Raw genomic sequence first — 22454 nt, 5'->3', positions numbered from 1 at the left:
CAGTTTTGCTAATTATTTAATATCGCAACCTCAATCCTGAAAGCTGTAACTTAAGATTCCTTGTCTACTGCTCTTGATATTTATGAACTTTTGTGTTTCAGTTAATAACCCTGCTCTACTGCTCTCAGAAATTGCAGGATTTAAAGTTAAGATACTCTGCACACACAAGACATAACACATAAATGTCATCATTTCATAACAGAAAATTGTTTTCCTGTTGCGACTATCATTATGCATAGGGAGAATTAAGGGTGATTGGGGCATAAGGTCGAATGGGACAGTATAACTATACAGAGAGTTTATTTTATTATCTAGCTGTGAGACTACATAATCAAAATTGGATGCCCTTATTGGTGTGACATCCTGTAGGTGGGCGGGGCAGGAATCAAACAGGAAGTTGACCCTGAAATACATGAACTAAGGAAAAGCTTTTGCTGATTTCATAATAAGATCCTAAAATTGTCGTAGCTATTATATTGTACAAACTTTTGATGGAAACACAAATATGATGCACTACTGATTCAAAATCTTTAAAGATTTTGTTAATGTGTTTCTATTTTCAGAATAGGTTGTTTTTATTTTGTCCACCCAAACACAATTGTTTATGCTCTAAATCAGTGGTTCCCAACCTCTTTATTTGTGTAAGCCCTAATCAACCACAAAAATATTCATGAACTAGCTAGATTTTGCTCAAATAAAACGTCCAAATTCTGAAAATAGAAACATTATAGGGTTTTTTTTTTCGTTTTAAATTTTATTTTTTTACTGATTGTGTTGCAGTAATAAACCATATGCATGTTTCCATTAAAGATGTGTGCAGGTTAAATGTGTTTGTCAAACAGATAATTCATCATGAAGGCACCCAACATCTCATCCAAATAATTCCATCCCACACCCACAAAAAAGATTTGGATCAGTTTACCTAATTTGTTTTGTAAGAATTTTTGGTCCTAAAGCATTTTTTAAAAAATTGTTTCCTTGATTTTTAAATGTTTTTAATTACTTTTGGCCTTCGTTTACCTCAATTACATGTGTTGTACTATATGAATTATGGGTGGATTTATAAACAATGAGAAATAAAGTTAAACAGAAATAAACATGACTCTAAATAATTAACAGGAAAAGCAAAATTGCATATACAATTATATCAAGGTATGAACTAACTTGTGCAATACAGTAAATATGCTTATACACTACCCTAAATTAATGAAAAGATGTGCTGTACCAATCACCCAAAATATTACCAAAAAAATGTGTTTTGGCTCAGTTTACATAAAAGTGTATGTAACATATATTTCATTATAATATAAACTTTTTTTTCCTGTTCAAATGGATAGGTAACATCTTCAGTATTACAGAAATGTATCATGTGTTGGGCTGATGTTTTTAAAGAAAGCTTGCACAAAGCCCCTTAATTCACGGCACACCCATCTCTAATTGAGTTACTATCGTCTGTATAAAACAGCGCGTGAAGGTCGAGATCGGCTTCTTCCACGACGACACAGAACACACACAAGAACTTCGATCAAGATTGGACTCGTCCAGGTACTCGTTCATGTACAGTTTGTGTTGTCTGGTCGTTATTAACAGAGTACTGAGTTAGTGATGCACCGAGATGAAAACGCTTCAAATCGAGACCGAAACTAAACATACTGAGACGGAAAAGTATACTTTTAATTAGACTTTGATAGTAAATATTGTAATATTTCCTCTATGTATATAACATTCCTCTCAGAAGCTCTGTCTCCAGCAGTCATTATTGTGGACATGTTTAGGGCGGGTCTCCGCATGACTGCACATTTTCTGCAATACAGATATCATTTGCACAAAAGCATGCCTTCAAATATTAAAATAATACGAGACCCACGTGTGGATGTGATTGATGTTAAGATTTCATAATGTTATGGGGTTTCAAATCAAAATATGACTTTATGTTACAGGACAGCGATTTCATACATGTCCACTGGACACCAGGACTTAATGTTTATTAGCCTACTCATTCTGGGAGACACAACAAGTGAATAGGAAATAAATTATATATTAAATAAATAGTAGGCCTAGATATTATTACGAAAATCTTTCCAATTATTACTCCCATTATTACTCTTATTTTTTCATTAAACACATTAATATGCAACATACAGTGTATAGATAGGCCTATATGGAATATAATGGGAAAACCTGTTTATGGCCATTTCACACACACACACACACACACACACACACACACACACACACACACACACACACACACACACACACACCACATAAAGCAAAATGGTATATCAAATCATTCTGTTACATCTTTCATAACATAGTTTGGCTTATAAACCCTGAAACAAACTGATTGGTGATTTAACCCTTTTTTCCGCATAGACATGAACATCACTATCCAAACCTGAATGGTTGAAATTCAAGAATGCTGGAATATAGACCTATGGTTGGTCTTGTTTTACTCTAAAACTGCAAGAAATGTTATGTTACAAATTAAGTTATGTTATTAAGTTATGTTACAAATTTTAGGTTGATATCTCAAATAGTTTTCAGTAAGATTTTGTTTGTGCGCAGTAACACACTTTTTCACTAGATGACATCCAAGCTCTATTACTGACCATATAAGGGCGCCTCCATTTCCATATATGGTTTGAATGATCTGAACCATATATTTCCATCATTTTCATACAGTTTATGAAGTAGACATCCTATTCAGAAGTAATCTGGCAGTATTTTATTTGAATTCAACCTTGAAGAAAGGCATAAAAAATTATAATTATAGCTCGCACCACATCACAAATCGAGAATACATTTTTTTTTCTTTATATTTAAAACATTTTCAGACCTTTTTCTCTCAGTATTTCATGATTTTTCATGTTCATCGCTATTTCAAATTAAAGGCCTGAATACACCTAATGAGAATGAAATATTATTGTTGCAAATTGATAAATTACTGCTTGTCTGTAATATATTTAAAAAAAAGGTTTAAGGTTTTTACTAAGATATTATTGCTTTAACATTTACACTGGTAAGATTATTTATGAAAATCTATTTTACAGTGCATCCAGAAAGTATTTACAGTGCTTCACCTTTTCCACATTTTGTTATGTTACAGCTTTATTCCAAAATGGATTAAATTAATTATTTTCCTCAAAATTCTACAAATAATAATGAGCAACGTGAAAGAAGTTTGTTTGAAATCTTTGCAAGTTTATTAATTACAATAAAAATACAGAATTAGAATACAGAATTTTGGAATAAGGCTGTAACATAACAAAATGTGGAAAAAGTGAAGCGCTGTGAATGCACTGTATATTCTTATTCTTCACATGTTTTTACATGTCTTGTTTTTGTACAGGTCGATTTCAGATTCAGAAAGAAGAATGTCTACTACCGTCATTCCCATTCCCACAAACTCGTCAACGCTGGTCATCCAGTTTCAGGCCCCAGGACAAACGGCTCCAGTGACTGTTAATGTGCCACAGACAGCTTCAGCTCCTCAAGGACTTCAGGCTTTCCTGACAGGCCAACCAAAAGCACTTGGAGTGAGAAATCTTTCAATAACATTTATTTTTATACATGTGAAGGAGGAAAGGTACGGAAACAATCCAAAAAAGCAGTAGTACAAACATTATCAAACTGTTGTGCAGATCTGGCAACCCTGCTCAGCTAATAACTGTGAGTCACTATTCCCCTGCTATAAGAGCCTGTTTTCTGGTCTTCCTCAGATTGTCCAGATAATGATCGGTCTGCTGATTTTCCTGCTGGGAGTGGCTACAGTCGATGCATATTCCACCTTTGTCTTGTTTGGTATTCCTTATTGGGGATCTCTCATCGTAAGCAAACAATATACAACTTAAGTACAGTTCAGTCTTTTCTAACACAAGCTAAATATTCTAACAGAAGAATCCTTTCTCTCTCCTCTCAGTACATTATCACAGGATCACTCTGCATTACTGCAGAAAATAAACACCATGGCAAAGCCTCCTCCAGTTTGTGTTTGGTATGCGCACATCATTGTTATTTTCAGGGGTTCAAGTACAAACTTTATTTAATGTAAGACTAAACAAACTGGCCAAAAAAGTATTAATTTCTTTTTAAAAAAAGAAAGAAAAGAAAAGAAAATATTACTGAACCCAAAACTTTTGAACGGAAGTAATGATTTCTGAAGGATCATGTGACACTGAAGACCGGAGTAATGGCTGATAAAAATTCAGCTTTGCATCACAGAAATAATTATATTTTAAAGTATATTCAAATAGAAAACTATCATTTTAAATTGTAATAATATTTCACAATATTACTGTATTTTTGAGCAAATACATGCAGGCCTAATGAGCATAAGAGACATCTTTCAAAAACATTAAAAGTGTTATATGTGGATGATATGAAAACACCAACAAACATTCATAACACTTCACTTTTTCCACATTTTGTTATGTTACAGCCTTATTCCAAAATAGATTAAATTCATTATTTTCCACAAAATTCTACTAGTAATACCCCATAATGACAACGTGAAAGAAGTTAGCTTGAAATCTTTGCAAATTTATTAAAAATAGAAAAACAAAAAAATCCCATGAATACTTTCCGGATGCTCTGTAAATGGTTAATTTGATTGACTATGCATAAAATCCATTATATTCTCATAAAGATCAATGAAGTCTAATCAAAATCTAATCAGTTTGCAAAGAAATCGGTGATCTCCAAATTACCTTTAGTTTTACATGATATAGAAAACGTCTCGGTTACATATGTACAGGGAACGGAGACGTGTCGTCGGGGAGTTCCCTGACGAATTGGGATCACGCTAGGGAGCCAATTGCCTTCGAGAGAATAAAAACAAGCCAATGAATATTGGCATGCAAGATTTGCATTCCGCGACCCGCCTACTAGCGCGGGCATAAAAGGCGGAAGTAAACATTGCGCAATGCTTTTCGCTGAGGAGCCGAACAGTGTCCAGTCCTCCGCAAAGGTACAGCAACATGGCGACGGGACGACACGTCTCCGTTCCCTGTACTCAGGGAATGAGGGTTACATATGTAACCGAGACGTTCCCTTTCGTCCTGGGAACTCCAACGTGTCGTCGGGGAGTTCCCTGACGAATTGGGATCCCAAGTAAAACGCCATGGTGCTGGCCCCTTCCAGCGCCCAGCTAAGCTACCCTGCAGCAGTTTCTTAAATAAGTTGCGGGAGCTAGCTAGGAATCACACTGCTGTTCCGGGAGCGGCAACACCTCTAGTAGAGTGAGCCCGCAACCTGGGGGGACAAGGCTCACCCAGAGACTCATATGCTCGGGTGATAGCATCCACTAACCAGTGAGCTAACCTCTGCTTGGAGACAGCCTTCCCCTTCTGCTGGCCTCCGTAACAGACAAAGAGCTGATCTGAGGTTCTGAAGCTTTGCGTTCTGTCAATATAAACCCGCAGGGCGCGGACGGGACAGAGAAAAGCAAGGGCTGGGTCTGCCTCCTCCTGGGGCAGCGCTTGCAGGTTCACTACCTGGTCCACGAAGGGAGTGGTAGGAACCTTGGGCACATATCCGAGCCGGGGTCTCAACACAACATGAGAAAGGCCTGGCCCGAACTCTAGGCACGATTCGTCGACCGAAAAAGCCTGCAGATCCCCGACCCTCTTAAAAGAAGCCAATGCCAACAGGAGCGCTGTCTTAATGGACAGGGTATTCAACTCAACTGTTGACAAGGGCTCAAAAGGAGGACTTTGAAGAGCTCTAAGAACCAGAGCTAGGTCCCAAGAGGGTACAGAGTGCAAAACACGAGGTGGATTTAACCTCCTAGCACCCTTAAGGAATATGATGATCAGGTCGTGCTTCCCCAAGGACTTACCTTCTACTGCATCGTGATGCGTTGCTATTGCAGCGACATACACTTTGAGGGTGGAGGGAGACAGCCTTCGCTCCAACCCATCTTGCAGGAAGGAAAGCACGACTCTGATCAGGCAAGTTCGGGGGTCCTCCTGACGGGAGGAACACCAATCGACGAACAGGTTCCACTTCAACGCATAGAGGCGCCTCGTAGAGGGGGCTCTAGCGGAAGTGATGGTATCTACCACTGCCTGTGGTAGGCCATCTAGAACCTCCGCGTCCCGTCCAGGGACCAGACATGGAGTTTCCAGAGGAAACCACTCTGGGTGCCACAGAGTGCCCCGTCTCTGAGAAAGGAGGTCCTTCCTCAGAGGAATCGGCCAAGGAGGGGCTGTCGCGAGGAGCATGAGTTCCGTGAACCAAGTCCTGGTGGGCCAATACGGCGCCACTAACAAGACCTGCTCCTCGTCCTCCCTGACCTTGCACAGAGTCTGTGCAAGAAGGATCACTGGGGGAAACGCATACTTGCGTAGATCCCGAGGCCAGCTGTGAGCCAGGGCGTCCGTGCCGAGGGTCCCCTCGGTCAGGGAGTAAAACCACTGGCAATGGGTCGTGTCTGGAGAGGCAAACAGGTCTGCCTGTGCGACTCCGAAGACACTCCAAATCAGCTGGACCGTCTGGGGATGGAGTCGCCATTCTCCTGGCAGGGGAGGCAACCGTGAGAGCTCGTCTGCCACACGGTTGAGCTCCCCTGGAACATGGACGGCACGAAGCGACCTCAGATGCTTCTGACTCCATAGGAGGAGGTGGGAGGCGAGTCGCGACATACGACGGGAGCGTAGACCACCTTGATGGTTGATGTATGCAACGGTCGCAGTGCTGTCCGTACGGACCAGTACATGCTTGTGTCTGAGAAACCCCTTGAGGCGACACAAAGCTAAACGTACTGCTTGCAACTCTAGGCAGTTAATGTGCCAATGCAGCTGGGGCCCCGTCCACAGACCTGAGACTGCATGCCCTTTGTACGTGGCCCCCCAACCCATGGCAGAGGCATCCGTGAACACCACAGCATGCCTGGAAACCTGGACTAGGGGCACTCCGGCCCGTAGAAACCCAGGGTCCGACCATGGGAAGAAGGTTTGGCGGCAGCGCGGGGTAACTTTGACCCGGAGCATACCGCTCTGCCACGCCCACCTCGGGACTCGATCGTGAAGCCAGCGCTGAAGCGGTCTCATATGTAACAGGCCGAGCGGCGTTACTGCGGCTGCCATATGCCCCAGGAGCCTCTGAAACTGTTTCAGTGGAACCGCTGTCCTGCCTCGAAAGGACTTGAGGCAGGTGAGCACTGACTGGACGCGCTCCTCTGTGAGGCGCGCAGTCTGGGCGACCGAGTCCAGTTCCATACCGAGATAAGAGATCCTCTGCACGGGGCAGAGTTTGCTCTTGTCCCAGTTGACCTGAAGCCCCAACCGACTGAGGTGCCGGAGCACCATGTCCCTGTGATCGCACAACACATCTCGCGAGTGAGCTAGAATGAGCCAGTCGTCGAGATAGTTGAGAATGCGAACGCCTTGTTCTCTCATGGGAACAATGGCCGCCTCCGCGACTTTCGTGAAGACACGGGGCGACAGAGCCAGCCCGAAGGGTAGGACTTTGTACTGATACGCTCGACCCTCGAACGCAAACCGTAGAAACGGTCTGTGTCGAGGAAGAATCGAGACATGAAAGTACGCGTCCTTCAGGTCGATCGCTGCAAACCAATCCTGGGGACGGATGCATTCGAAAATGCGCTTCTGCGTGAGCATTTTGAACGGGAGTTTGTGCAGGGCCCGATTCAAAACTCGCAGGTCCAGGATTGGCCGTAACCCACCGCCTTTCTTGGGTACAATGAAGTATGGGCTGTAAAACCCGGACCTCATCTCGGCAGGAGGGACCGGCTTGATCGCGTCCTTCGCCAGCAGGACGTCGACCTCTTTCCGCAAGACAGGGGCATCCACTGACCGCACACGGGTGAAGTGGACGCCCCTGAACTTGGGAGGCCGGTGTGCAAATTGAATTGCATAGCCGAACCGGATGGTACGGATGAGCCATCGGGACGGAGTTGGGAGCTCTAGCCAGGCCTCCAGGAACCGTCCCAACGAGCCCACTCGACCCACCGGCGTACCCGCGGAGGGGCAGCGAGGGGGAAGACAGGGACCCGGCTCCGGAGGCATTGTAGCGACCGAGAGCGGGGTCTGGGCATGGAACTTGACGCCAACCTGTTTCCCCCGGTGGGCAGACGGCAGAGAAGGCCCTAGGACATTCTGCTGCGGGTTGCCCAGTGGCGAGGGGAGGGGAAGAGACGAGGAACGAGGCCCTGCCTCCTCGTAAACTGGTCTCTGCGCCTCCGGGCCCAACTGCAGACAGGAGCGATGCGCCAGAGGCTACGTCGCTGCTATCCGCAGACTGGGAAGAGGGGAACGGGAGCGATGCAGCTCGAAGACGGCATCCACTGCCATTCTGGCCCTCTTGGGTGGAGGAGACTGTGTGCCCACCAGCCTCGACCGTGGATGACCTGAAGGAGGAGGTAGAAACTGCTCTTTTACTGAAACTTTGGGTACCGCTGACCGCGTGGTCAGCGGCAGAACAGAAACAAAAGGGAACAAAAAATTCTCCGCCCGGCCCTCCCCCGGGGGAAGGAGGTGTGCAGAGGCACCCTCCCAAAGAGCAGTAGCCCGAACCTCCCTCAGGTCGCCCGTCTCAGGAACGCTTCCCTCCCTTCTTTTTACGGGAAGGGGCCGGGGGCGCCTGAGCGGGCTGGGCCGTCCTCTTGCGACCAGACTTCCGGCCTCCAGGGTTAGACTGCTGCCCTGAAGGAGGAGCTGACGCAAGAGGACGCCCTCGGCGACGGGAAGCAGCCGGAGGCTCTACGGCAACAGTAGACGGGCCAGCAGCAGCCCGTTTCCTGTGCAGGACATGACGTATTGCCTCAGACTGCTTCTGAGCGGCGGAGAACTCTTGGGCAAAGCTCTCCACCGCGTCGCCGAAGAGGCCGCCTTGGGATATGGGGAAGTTGAGAAGTTTGTTCTTCCCAAAATCGCGCATATCCGCAAGGGTAAGCCACAGGTGGCGCTCCTGGACCACCAAGGTGGACATCGCCCGACCCACCGAACGTGCGGTGACTTTCGTCGCCCGGAGGGCGAAGTCCGTCGCCGCACGCAGCTCCTGCAGCAGGGCTGGGTCGGTACCACCCGCCTGCAAGTCATGGAGTGCTTTAGCCTGATGGACTTGGAGCAACGCCATGGCATGCAGGGCGGAGGCGGCGTCTCCACACGCCATGTAAGCATCCCTGGTCAAACCAGAGGAAAACTTACAGGCGCGGGAGGGGAGTGAAGGGGCACCCCGCCAAGCGGAAGCGGTCTTTGGACACAGCTGCATCGCAACCGACCGCTCCACTGGGGGGATTCCCTCGTACCCGTGCGCCGCCCCGCCGTCAAGGGTGGTGAGGAAGGAGGAGCGAGGTTGCCTACGCCTGGTCGCCAGAGGGGACAGCCAAAACTTCCTCAACTCCTCATGCACTTCAGGGAAGAATGGTACTGGAGCGGGCCGCGGGGCAACAGCACGGCCCCCTCCGAGACACCAATCATCCAGCCGCGAATGTTCGGGACCCGGTGGAGGGTTCCACACAAGCCCGACATTCGCGGCCGCCCTTTCGAGCATAGCGGCCATTTCTGGATCTGGCTCAACCGCAGCCACCACACCCGAAGGGGGTAGACCCGCTGAGTCATCACCAGAGGATGACCGCTCTTCCTCCGATGCCGCGATCGACATCTGATCCTCAGGCGGCGCCCCGAAGGAAACAACCGGGACCGCACGAGACGGCCCCGGAAGCTCCGCCGGGACAACCAATGGCAACGAGCTACTAGAGGAGTGAGAAGCCCGAGAGGATCTTTCACCAGTCGGAGCATTCGTCACTGTAATCCTCATACGCTCACCAGCAGGAATCACCGAAGTAGTCGCCTGCCGAACTGAACCGGCAGACGAACTAGATCGGGGATTCTCTGAAGGGACTCCCCCATGTTTCAGGGTTCGCAGTCTTGAACGCAGCATCGCCAGAGTCATGTTCCCGCAATGGGAACATAACTCATTCACAAACGCTGCCTCAGCGTGCCCTAAGCCCAAACACGAGAGGCAGTGTTTATGACCATCTTCATGAGGGAGAAGTCGACCGCATCCAGAAACACACGGGTGAAACGACATCCTGAAAAGGACGCGAAACGCCCGTGCTGCTCTTTTAGAAAAGGAAAGAAAATAGAAAGAGAGAGAGAAAGAGAAAGAGAAGAATACTCAATACGCGCCGAAGCGCCAAGGGAACACCGCGGCAGACACAACGGGGAAACTGCAAGCCCGTGTGCTGCACTCACCCAATACCAGCCGTGAAAACGGCCTTTTTTTTTTTTTTTTTTAAAGGACTCGACCGGCAGCAGGACGCGGTGATCGCTCGAAGCGCCGTCACACCAGCGACAGAGGATCTTCTTCTCTTCTCTCCAATAATTCCTCTTCAGGCAAACACGGCAGCTCACACAGACACACTGGAGCCTCCGAAGCGAAAGGCATTGCGCAATGTTTACTTCCGCCTTTTATGCCCGCGCTAGTAGGCGGGTCGCGGAATGCAAATCTTGCATGCCAATATTCATTAGCTTGTTTTTATTCTCTCGAAGGCAATTGGCTCCCTAGCGTGATCCCAATTCGTCAGGGAACTCCCCGACGACACGTTGGAGTTCCCAGGACGAAAGGGAACATGTCAAGTTGCCAGATATAAATGAATGTATTGCTATTCTATTAAAATGAAGAGGCAATATTATTTGTCTATTGTAAAATAGTACATAGAAGAATAGTTCCACACACAGACACCCGTATTATATTTGAAATTCTTAGACTCTTATTATATTTGAAGAGAGAAATTGCCATTGTATAATTGTACTGTCTTCATGAGTCATTTGTACTTGGGCCTTATAATTGCAACCTGCAACTTTATTATTGTTATTTTTTATAGTGCTCCATATATTAGGGCTGAACGATTAATTGCATTTGAGATAATATCGCGATATGATGAAATGCAATTTTTTTAACTGCAAAGCTGCGATTACAGTCTGGTCACGTGACACGCGAGAGTAAGCCAGTCTGTATTGCAGATGAAGCATCAACTTGGCACGCTACGCATATAGGCCAGGCTACAGGAAATAACAGTTTATGTTTCATTTATGTGATATTTTGTTATAGATTCTCTCCAACGAATCTGTATCGATTAAGATCATTTCAGATTTATGTCTGAGCTTAGTTTTAAACACAGATATGTGAAGACGCGTGTGCTTTACAAACAACCGTATTCTGCTTGCTTCTAATTCCTGTCACACACACACACACACACACACACACACACACACACGACACCACTCGAACCGTATGAGAAATAATCTTTAATAAAGTTTTGAAAAGTTTAAGTGAATTACAAGGACATTCGCGTGCTTCATTGCACAAGATATGAGAGACGGTCTGCGTGATGTTACTCTTGTAGTGCGCGGTCTCGCCCGCCGGTATTTTACTTACAAATGCTCTACGAAGGCATCATATGTCTTGGATTGCAGTTGGCTTATATATTAAAAATATGAAAATCACCGACAGAAGCTGCTTTCAATTTCAAATACTTGCGTGCGCTTTGCGAAAAGTGTTTGAGCATGCGGCTGTGAGCGACTCGTCTACGTGGTTAAATGTACTTGTCTTGCATCTCAAAATGTGACACAGTCAGTTATATCTTAAGTTATTAAACAGACAGGACAAACCACATCTTATCATTTCAAAAGAGATGAACACGCCAAGCCTACTCTTAAATACTGAAATTAAAGAAGATTTTTTTGATCGGCTCATGAGGTGGCTAAAGATTTATTGCTTGTTTTTGTTGAATAATAGAAAAGATAAAGAGCTTAAAATAATCACATATTAAATCGCAATCGCAATATTGGTAAAACTAAATCGCAATTAGATTATCTTCCAAAAATCGTTCAGCCCTACCATATATATTGTTTCATGATCTGCTTTAACACACTGGGTAAAGTGCTTTCTAACTTATGAACTTGTTTTTCTGCCTATAGGTGAAAGCTTCACTTGGAATGAACATCTTAAGTGCTTTAACTGCAGGCATTTCCATTATTCTCCTTTCATTGGAGTTTTCTATAGGATATAACCCTTACTGCTATAGATATGACTGTTATAATTACCAGGTATGTTAACAACTTTTCTACTCACAGTTTTACTTGCTTTTAATAGAAGAATTTCATAGACCTCTTAATGTTACTGATAAATCACGGCTTGATATTAACACCCACCTAATGCGTGTGTATTTCAGCAGTGGCGTGTTACAGTCACTCCTGCTAGACACTTCGGCAGACTGAATTTCATATATACATTTTTCAATTGTAGTCTTTTAAAAAGTCATCTGAAATAATAAATTAAATTATGCTTGATTTTGTTCAGTCTGTGTGTAAAAAGGTCACATTAGCAATTAAAGAAAAAACACTAAAGCAAAACATGGTCAGATCAAAGTTTTTGAATAATTTTTGGTAATTTTTTATACATTTTACTGGTAGTCACTGTATGAAGAGTTTTTGGATGAAGAATGTCACATTTACTTTATTTTGCTATCCTTACTTACATACATTAACTATAGTGTAGTTGCACCCACTAGTAAAAAAAATAGCCCGTGAAAACGCTGAGTGGCTTGTAACTTCTGAAAACCACTCGACACAGTGGCTAGTGAGAAAAAAAGTTAACGTCAAGCCCTGTTTACCATGCAAGAAGGCTTTGACATTATACGTTTAGTTTGATTTGTTATATTACCATATGAACCTCAAGGATTGTTCTTCTGCACTTGCAGCCAGCGTATGAGTGAGCAACTATCATTTATTTTATTGAAATTTGTGCTAATGTTTTCTCAGACCGTCTTCCGGGGGATCCGTTGTGTGTCCTTGGTATTCACTATCCTTGAGTTTATTGTCTCCAACGTTCTGTTATCATTTGCCTGTAAAGTCAACGCCTACTGCTGTTCTCTACCGGTGAGTGATGCGTTCAGGGCTAGAAGCTGAGTGGCCGCTATGGTTGCTAAGCAGTTGCTAGGGTTTTCTGGGTGGTTGCTAGGACATTGCAGATTGACAGAAAGACAGGTAGTTTTTCAATTTCTATTGTTTTCAATAATCTGCACTAGTGTTGTCACGATACCAAAATTATTGTTTCGATACCGATACCAAGTCAAGTATTGCGATTTCGATACTTTTTCGATACTTTTCCTGAAAAGGGAGAAACACGCTCAAATATCATTGCTGTGCTTTATTTTAAAACCGGGACAACATTCTAATCATATAACACACTAATAAATGAACATATGAACATATTAAACATTTGAACAAAATATGAAATATAAAAATATAAAAAATAAATTAGAGCAATGACATTCAAGGTAAATTTTTTTTTATAAATTTAGCAGCATTATCTCATTTATCATAAGAAACATAAGAGCTTCATCTTTATTCTGAACTTTGAATCAAAATATGAACAGCGATTATATTAAACAATGTTTAATATTGGTAACATATGATAAGCCTCATTGGTGATATATTTGACGTGGGGAGAGAGTTGTGGAAGGCCTATACTTCATGTTAAACAAATATATAGCAGCAAAGACAACGTCGGCAGTGTAGGCTACAGAATAAATCGTTCTGTATTGAGAGGTGCAATATTTGAAAATCGATAATATATTTTTTTAAATTACATTTATATTGTATTTATGTCAAAACTTTCAAACATCAAAATGTCATTTATTAATATGTATTCGTGTCAAAATGACATAGAAACATCTTTTCCTATTCTATTTTGCCTGGGAACGCTTCCAACATGCTTGCGTGTCGCGTGAAGAATAGGCGTTGGTTCTATTTCTAGCATGAACGCGTTTTCCGCGCGTCTCGAGCTGCGCCCAGACACGTACGTCACGCAGGCAGTTAACATGGGAGCCGAAATAAAAACGGACACGACACGCAGCCAGTGTGTCGCCGGCCTTACAAATCTGGAACGCGGTCATTCTTATTAGTATCGATAATAATAAATTAAGGAATCGAGACGTTTTTAATTTCCGATTTACTTTTGAAGTATCGGTGCACCGTGCAACAGAGCAAGGTAGGCAACGTACTTCCATATGTCACTCCTCGCGTCATCTTTTTCTACGAGTCGTGGACCACTTGTGCTCGCACATGCAGCCATCTCGCTGTAGTGTTTTGTCACATGACACTGACAGTGGCAGGTTCTTTGCTGCGTGCATCAGGAAAAAAAACACAGACGTCCATAGGGAGACGTTTTTTTTTTTTTTTTTTTTTTTATGTATCGATACTGATAAATTTAGGTATCGTGACGTTTTTAATTTCCGAGTATCGCGATACTTTTGAAGTATCGGTACACCGTGCAACACTAATCTGCACAAGTTTCGACACCAACATATTTTAGCAAGATTTTTGTCTTTTCCTTTTTCCATTTGAAATAGTGTTGTCTATAAACCTGTAATACTAGAACTGTCATCCAATGTTATTAAATTTATATTGCAGTAAGAAGGTATAAAACGCAACATGTGTATTTTTCCGAAGGTGCTTCCAAGTTACCATGTTGCTATTCCACAGTCCTATGCCTTTAGACCCAATTCATCAGAGGTAAGAGAAGCTTGTTTTTCAATCTCACTGTTTCCAGTTTCCACACCAAAACATTTTAGCAGGATTTTTGTCTTTTACTTTTTCCATTTGAAATACAGTGCTGTCTATAAACCTGTAATACTAGAACTGTCTGCAAATGTTATTGAATTTATACTACACTAGGAAGTTGTGCAATAAGATGTAAGAATTACATGTGCATTTTTCCAAAGGTGCAGCATGTTCACCAAGTTGATTGTTGTGCTGATTTTCCTTGGTGCGTTTGGGCCTAATCACTCCCGTGATCTTAACAAATCAGAGGTAAGAGAAGCTTGTAGCACCAGTCTAATGGGACTTTGTGTAAATGATGTTTTATAAACAAAGTTCGGGAGGAGCACGTTCAAATAATCAATCAATCAACCAATCTATCAATCATCTCATCAAACAATTACCATGTCTACCCTATCAGCATGAGAGGAAGCATATATATATATTCACTCTGTCAACTCACCTAACTTCCTTGACAGTTTCAGCATCCCTCCACCACCCCGACTCCTCACCCTTGGCTTGTTCTTTCACAGCCAGGAATACGGGGAGAGTACTCTGGGTTCGGGCCGAATACCGAGCCCGGAGCCCTCTCCTCGGACAGCACGCCAAATACGCATTTATTCTATCTGACTTATTTGTAAGTGTGAACTAGTGAAAATGGTTTTAAAAAATCCATGATCCATTATTTGGATTAGTGTTGATTTTATTCATATGACCCATTCAAGGATTGCGGGTATTTTTCAAGTAGAGAAAGAAAACAAAAATAGGATTTTTTTTTTTCTGTTAACCCTCTGGGGTCCTTCGTTTAACAGTCACACTCAGGACCTTCGGGTCCAAATGGACCCGGAGGGCGGGATTAATATATATATATAAAAAATCTTTTTTTTTTTTTTTACTTGTTTTTTATAATATTTTTTCTTTTCTTTTTTGGTGTTTTGAGATAATTTTATGATTTAATGAATATTTATTCAATAATTATGACCCATTTTTTCCCATTGAATATAATAGACATTTTTTATATATATATATATATTTTTTTTTTTTTTTATTAAAAAAATGTGTGTGTGTGTGTGTGTGTTTTTTTGTACTCTTGATGTTTTAGAGATTCACCCCTTCACCGTTGAGTCCTTTTTTTCTGCATCCTGGCTGATTTGTTGATTGTATGCACAAAAAAATTCTGTGTTTTCATATTTTTGACAATTTCCCATTCATTTCCTATGGGGGTAATTTTTGACCAAAGAGCAGAAGTGTGACGTGCTTGGAACATGACCCCATTTTTGTGTGTTCACATACCTAATACCATAAAAGTCACCAAGTTTCGGAAAATTCCGATGAAGCTGTGATTTTTAAAAATTCAAAACAGATTTTTGTAATCTGAATTTATTAGTGTGTATGTGTATAAAAGTGTGTTTGTGTGTGTGTGTGTGTGGATGTGTCTGTTTTGCACTCTTGATGTTTTATAGATTAACCCCTTCACTGTTGTGTGCTTTTTTTCTGGATCGTGGCTGATTTGTAGATTGTACGCACAAAAAAACTCTGCATTTTCACATTTTTGCCAATTTCCCATTCATTTCCTATGGCGGGTCCATTTGGACCCGAAGGTCCTGAGTGTGACAATTTTTTTTACAACCACTTAGACTATTCAAATCCTGTCCCCAATTTTTTTGGGTGTTCATATACCAAGTACCAACAAAGTCACCAAATCTCGGACCATTCCAATGAAGCTATGATTTTTAACATTTTTTTATTTAAACGCTTCGGGTCCATTTGGACCCGAAGGACCCCAGAGGGTTAAACATTTCTTTTCATAGAACACGCTTTAAATTTAATATTTTCGATATTTGCTAGTCTTAAGATTGTAAGATTTAAAATATTGATTCTGAAAATCAATGTACTAACAGAAACATCTGTCAACTCTGTTATAGACAAATTGGGTCAAAAACATACAATTAACAAATGTAACACAATTCAAAACCCTGTCTTTCTTAAGATAACTTTTGTCTCCTCATCCATTAATTCAACTTTAAACCTAATAAGACAAGATACTTTTTTGTTTTGGAGTAAAAATATCAATATATTAATTGAAATGAAATAAATGAAAAGTTGCCAAGATGGTGTGCAATTTCTCTAAACAGCTTTAAAAATGAATGAAATCCTTTAAAATGTCACGTAGTAAGAATACTTGTTATGCTAATCAGCTTCTAATCAATTTGTTAACAATGATTCATTATCATTTTTAAAGCAAAACCTTAAACAAACAGAGCTGACATTGACTACGTTTACAAGCTTTCAATATTCGGGTTATGGTCGGGTTAAGGTCACTATTTGGGTTTCTGAAACATTCAGAATAACCCGTTTACATGCGTGAGCAGAGAGAGTTACTCCTGTATACATGGAATTTGTAATCAATTGGCAATATCCCGATGTAAACGGCGACACACGGTTAGCGTCAGGACGTACGGACAACCTTAAGACGCAATATGCGTCATTTCCAATTCTTCTTCCTGTATCCAAAGACAACAACAACAGCAGCAGCACGCGGATAATGAATAGTTCGGGGCAGATAGCGATCGCCTTTGTTTGCGCTTTCCTCCTCGCTCCAAAAGTGTGGTGCTGTGCTGCGTCTCGCCATGTTAACCTCTACTTCTTGTTTACTTCCGGTATACTGCACGCGGGTTTCTGTATGCGCCGTCTCTCCTCAAAAGACCAAGATTCCTTGCGAATAGAACATGCGCAGAACACAAATCAATGTTCCTTTTGATGGGGATATGCCGATACGCGTTTACATGACCAAATATTCGGGTTAGAAAAGGGGTACCCCAGGGATCATATCCGGGTTTTTAAAAACTGGGATATGAGCATATTCGGGTTTTTGCCGGTGTTTACATGGCCGTGCGCGACCGGGTTATTGCTAATATTCCGGTTTTGAACGGGTTATTGGCTGCATGTAAACGTAGTCATTGATGGTAACAGAGTTTATATCAATAACAGAGTTGACCTCCACTAGTTAAAATACCCAAAACATATAAAGTATTATGTGCAAGAATTGATTAGAATGATCAGTAAATAAGCATTAAAGCTGATGGCATACCTGTTTTTCTTGCAGGTAACTCTGGCGAGCGACTCCTCCGTGAATCACAATCCTGCAGATGTTCCCCCACAATACAGTGAATGTGCTGATCCTAAATGTGAATCTTAAAAAGTGGACAGAGCTGTGGTCCTGCTGTTGGGTTTGATGCTTTCACAGGACACGCAGGTTCTTCCAGTGATTCAGGTTTTGTCCACACTAATACGTTTTAGTCTAAACACACATCTTTTTCTCTCCGGTTTGGCCTTCGCCCACACTGAGATGTGTTTTTATTAATGAAAACAAAACTTTTTGAAAACGTTCTCCAAAGTGGATAAATTTGAAAACGCAGTGTGGACTGTCAAAACGGAGGTATTTGAAAACGATGAGGATGAATTTTAGTCATGTGACGCAAATTGTACCAATAGATTTTGTGTTGTTGTACCGGTATTGTGCCTGTTACGTATTATTCACTTTCACACTGTTGCTAAAATATGTTACTTTGCACACTCTTCAAATCACAGTCCTGCAAAGATGACAGAAAATTCACTCACATTTGCTGTCCTGCAATAAAATATCAGAGCAGTTGTGTTTCAGACCAAATATACAATGGTGACTATTGGTGCATTCAAGTCAGGTCATAAAGATTGTATTTATGAGTTGAACGCACATAAATGCCACCACAATGTTGTAAATACGAGTGGGAAGCTCAGGATTTTCTTTAAGCCTCGATCTGAACGAGTTGTGTGCATGTCAGTGAGAAACATGGTGGAAAACCACAATACTTAAAGGTATTTAGCTGTGATATTGTCAGGCTTTTCTATTTACAGCGAAGTAAGCTAATTGCCTACACAATATATTATAGTATTATATTACAATATAATATGTAACGTTAAGGTATACAGTGTGTAAGAGCCATTAAGCTCTATTTATAATTTGTTGTAGTTCCACTGTTGGACACTGGGTGGAGTGTGGGTTTAATAGGTATATAGGGAGCCAGAGAGCAAGTGAAGTCAGGTGCAACTAATGAGGAAAGCAAAACATTTTGACCACGTCAGGATCGTATGTGGACATGCTAACTTGTGGATTATAATGTGTTTTGGCATTGGAACTGTGACAAATAAAGGGATAAATGCATTACTGGAATAGAAGCGTCTTTGTTTGGATCTTACGTGTCAGAAATAATCCTACAACACCTCTAAGTGACAAGAAGGCCATTGTCGCTACACAGTGGCTTCATAACTAAATTAAAAACATAAAAAAGCAAAACACACCTGATGCACATTCCTTGTTCTTTATTTTCTAGAAGTAAAGCTCAAGAACCTTGCTGTATGTTTGTGTAATTAAGATTATGTTGCAAATTAGCTCTATGAAATATTAATAATCAACTAGAATGCATTTCCGGAGGAACTGCAAAGTGTGCTTGCTCGGGTGCGGTTCACTAACGTGAGCAGGAAGTGGATAAGGGTGCGTTGAAGTTTGCTTGATCTGAGAATTTCAACAATAGTACTTTTTTCAAGATTGTGCAAAAAGGTGAAAAGTTATGTGCATTAAGAGACATGTCTGCAATGTAGACTAGTGCCAATGGCATTGTTTATGTGGCTTGGTTGTTGGTTTTGAAATAATTGGTTATGAATATACTGTACAGCAGAGAGTGGGAGTGTTTTGGGTGATGAAATAGTATTGAAAAGAAGTTGACAGTCTTCATTTACTGTATCCAATAAGCCAATACAAAACTCGCCCAGCTGTTCTGTGGTTTAGTGTTCCCTTTGATTAGGAACAAATTTACTATCTCAAATTAAGGTCTACCGCAATGCTTTGATTGCTGCCGTCAAGATGATTGTCATCACCTACACAAAAACGCTGATTTTTATAGCCTACCGTCAGTCCTCATATTGTAATTAAATGAAAAACGCTATCAGTTTCACTATTAGCTTATTCTAGCGATGCAATCGCAACAACATGGATAACGCTGTTTGGCCTTGACTAACTTTATATGACATATGCGCCATATGCTAGAGTTACACATCTCGCTGCCAATTCAGGGCTTGAATTTCGGTGCGGGAATGTGGGGATTGCGCATAATTTAAACCATTTACGCAAGGTTAGCTTTTATAGTGCGAGAAATTCCCGCACAAATATATTCGCTTCATCTCAGAACAAATGATTAAAAAATAAATTCACAGATGCGAGAAAAAAGATTTTATTTTCGAATTTAATTCCTCAATCAGCGCTGGACCGGCATTTTCTGTCTTCCGCTGAGCCCTGGCCGTAGACAGATCATATGTTTCACGCTGTCAATGCAGTGGTCTGCGTTGCGCTGATCTTATTCACACTATCGAGTGTAGGTGCAGCATTCTAACATTGAGTCATAATGAGCTGTTTGTGAAGAAATTATCCGCTTCCAAATTATGTCATTTTAATCACGAAATTGAAACATTAAAAAACAATTTGCTCTTTATGGTGTGCGAGTGATAGAGCGCGGCAGCAACGAACCATCAGCTTGCAGCGTAACAACATTGAATGCTCGGCCGAACAGCTGATCATAGCTGTACAGGGCGCCTTATTATTTTTCATTTCCATAAATATATCTAGTAGTAAAGCTAATGCAAGGGCTAGAAATCTATTAATCTTTTGCTGATACTTCCTTGTCATCATGGAGAGCGCAGTTCATGGTTGCATAACTTGCATAGCAACGACAGACGCCACAGGAGAGTAAGTGCGAAAGGAGACAGCGGCGCGCTTTCCACTTGTTTTTACACATCTAATGTGCGTTCCATTCGACAGGGTCCATATGCAGTGTTCACTGCTCCCCTACCCCCTGAGCACGGTATATCAGTTGAAGTGGACTTGACTGACAATAACCGCTCATTTGAAACGCCCTGCAAATGTCATCAAATAAAGTCAACGACTGTTTGGAGTAGGGGTGGGCGATATGACCTAAAATTAATATCACGGTATTTTTCATCTTTTGAACGGTGACGGTATAATATCACGGTATAACTTTTTTTTGGTACATTTTGGGAGGAGTAGCCTGTCCTGTCTCTCTTTAGTATGTGAATAAAGTTAATATTTTTATAATATAATAAGTAAATGGTAGGTATCCTTATCAAAAAGAGACATGGGAGAGTATTATGCATTCTCAACATTTATTTTGCAAAAAACCTAAAGATCTTACTTAACAGTGTACAACAAAACAAAAATTAGCAGTGTAATAACTAGGGCTGTTTTCGACTAAGGATTTTCATAGTCGAATCTGATTCGTTAGATTTTGCCGTAGTCGATTGATAGTCGAACCTTTTTTTTTTTCTTTTTTTTTAGATAGCAGCTAGATTTTTTCCATTTCAAACAAAAGAGCTAAAACACATCACACATATATTATAATATTTCATAAACATGAGGAGCAATATGAGAAATTTGGTGATCGTTGTTTAGGTACATTAAACCACGTAAAGCTTTTTAACGCACATGAGAACCGCGTGGAGTCAACTCGCACATGAGAACCGCGTGGAGTCAACTCACAGCCGCTCCGCAGCCCTGCTGAAAATGTGAAGCAGAAACGCTTAATATCAGATAACGTCCATAATAATTGGACTCCGGGTTCGATTTTTTTTACCATTTTCAGTGGTTATGAGGAGCAATATGAGAGGGAAATTTGGTAATCGTTGTTTACATTAAACCACGTAAAGCTTTTTAACGCACATGAGAACCGTGTGGAGTCAACCCACAGCCGCTCCGCAGCCCTGCTGAAAATGTGAAGCAGATTTTTGAATACATTTTTATTTATTTACATTAGTAAGCTACAGGACATCGTCTTTCAAAACATGACCTGCGCGAAAGCGAAAAAATAAATAAAAATGTACCCAGCCCTTCTGAAAATGCGAATGCGTCTCTGTCCCCAGCACATTTCAAACCAAAGGTTTGAGGTTCATAGTCGAATCAGACCTCTCCGAATCGAATCGTCGAATCCTCGACTATTAGAAGTCAGCCCTATTATTTAGAATTAGATATTATTGATGTAAATGCAGCCGTTCAAGGAACATAATTGATTTATTACGGTATTGACGGTATTAGAAAATCCATGTCGTGGCGCAATGTCACACCGGTGATGACTATGACACCGGTGTACCGCCCACCCCTAGTTTGGAGGATTAATTAAGGACTGTATTTTACTGGAGTAGGTGGATTTGTATCCGCACTGGTGTGTCGGTAAGAACACATACGACTCAGAGTTTGAAGCAGAGTTTGTAGTTTACTCTTGATTCAGGTTGAATAGTAACAGTGAGTGGTAACTGTAAGTGGTCTGAAAATAATAAAGAATAACAATAATATTAGATATACAGCTAAATCAATAACATTCACCAAGGCAATAGAACTGGCTACATTATTAAAGTCATTGCAGTTCCTAGATAATCCACAAGGTGGCGTTCAAGGGACGCACATGGAGTTAGTTGTTATGTGAGACGCCATTATAGTTTCATTACAGGCAGTAACATATACACCCGATATAGGAAACAGCACATAACACAATATTTACACAAATATAGGCAAATAACCTTATAAATCACCATCCAGAGATATATCTCACACTATGAAAGTACTCATGCATTACTTATATTAAACATAAAGGATGAACTTTATTGGCGCTTAGGCGCTAGCGCGAGCTGCCGCGATGGTGAGCAAAACGAGCTCGTGATAACTCAAAGTACACAAATTTGCTTAAAACGCATATATAACATCACAAGATAAAAGGAAATAAACAACTTACATTCTTGTCATTAACTCGCTCACATAAGACCACTACTGAAGGAAAGATG

At 41.7% G+C, this 22454-nt stretch overlaps 2 protein-coding genes across 4 annotated transcripts in view; one reads left to right on the top strand and one right to left on the bottom strand.

Moving 5' to 3' along the window:
• Window positions 1–22454, bottom strand: part of LOC311289246 (membrane-spanning 4-domains subfamily A member 8-like) — a 450268-nt gene that overhangs the window by 86738 nt on the left and 341076 nt on the right. The window lies entirely within an intron of this gene.
• On the top strand, window positions 252–20496 carry LOC311289238 (membrane-spanning 4-domains subfamily A member 15-like). 3 transcript variants are annotated; one of them, XM_084407078.1, is made up of 8 exons: window positions 2514–3539; window positions 3723–3830; window positions 3923–3997; window positions 11949–12077; window positions 12792–12908; window positions 14484–14546; window positions 14756–14843; window positions 17677–20496. In XM_084407078.1, the coding sequence occupies exons 1-7, from the start codon at window positions 3324–3326 to the stop codon at window positions 14813–14815; spliced, it is 768 nt and encodes a 255-aa protein (XP_084263204.1). In that variant the 5' UTR covers window positions 2514–3323; the 3' UTR covers window positions 14816–14843; window positions 17677–20496. The 3 variants fall into 3 exon arrangements, with proteins under 3 accessions (XP_084263203.1, XP_084263204.1, XP_084263202.1); XM_084407077.1 differs by lacking the exon at window positions 17677–20496 and adding an exon at window positions 252–1545 and having other exon boundaries at window positions 3353–3539; window positions 14484–17652; XM_084407076.1 differs by lacking the exon at window positions 17677–20496 and having other exon boundaries at window positions 14484–17652.

The sequence above is a fragment of the Rutilus rutilus genome, assembly GCF_951802725.1.
Source record: "Rutilus rutilus genome assembly, chromosome: 4".
Lineage (NCBI taxonomy): Eukaryota > Metazoa > Chordata > Actinopteri > Cypriniformes > Leuciscidae > Rutilus > Rutilus rutilus.
The sequence above is the reverse complement of the archived record's forward strand: the minus strand, read 5'-3'. Positions and strand labels throughout refer to the sequence as shown.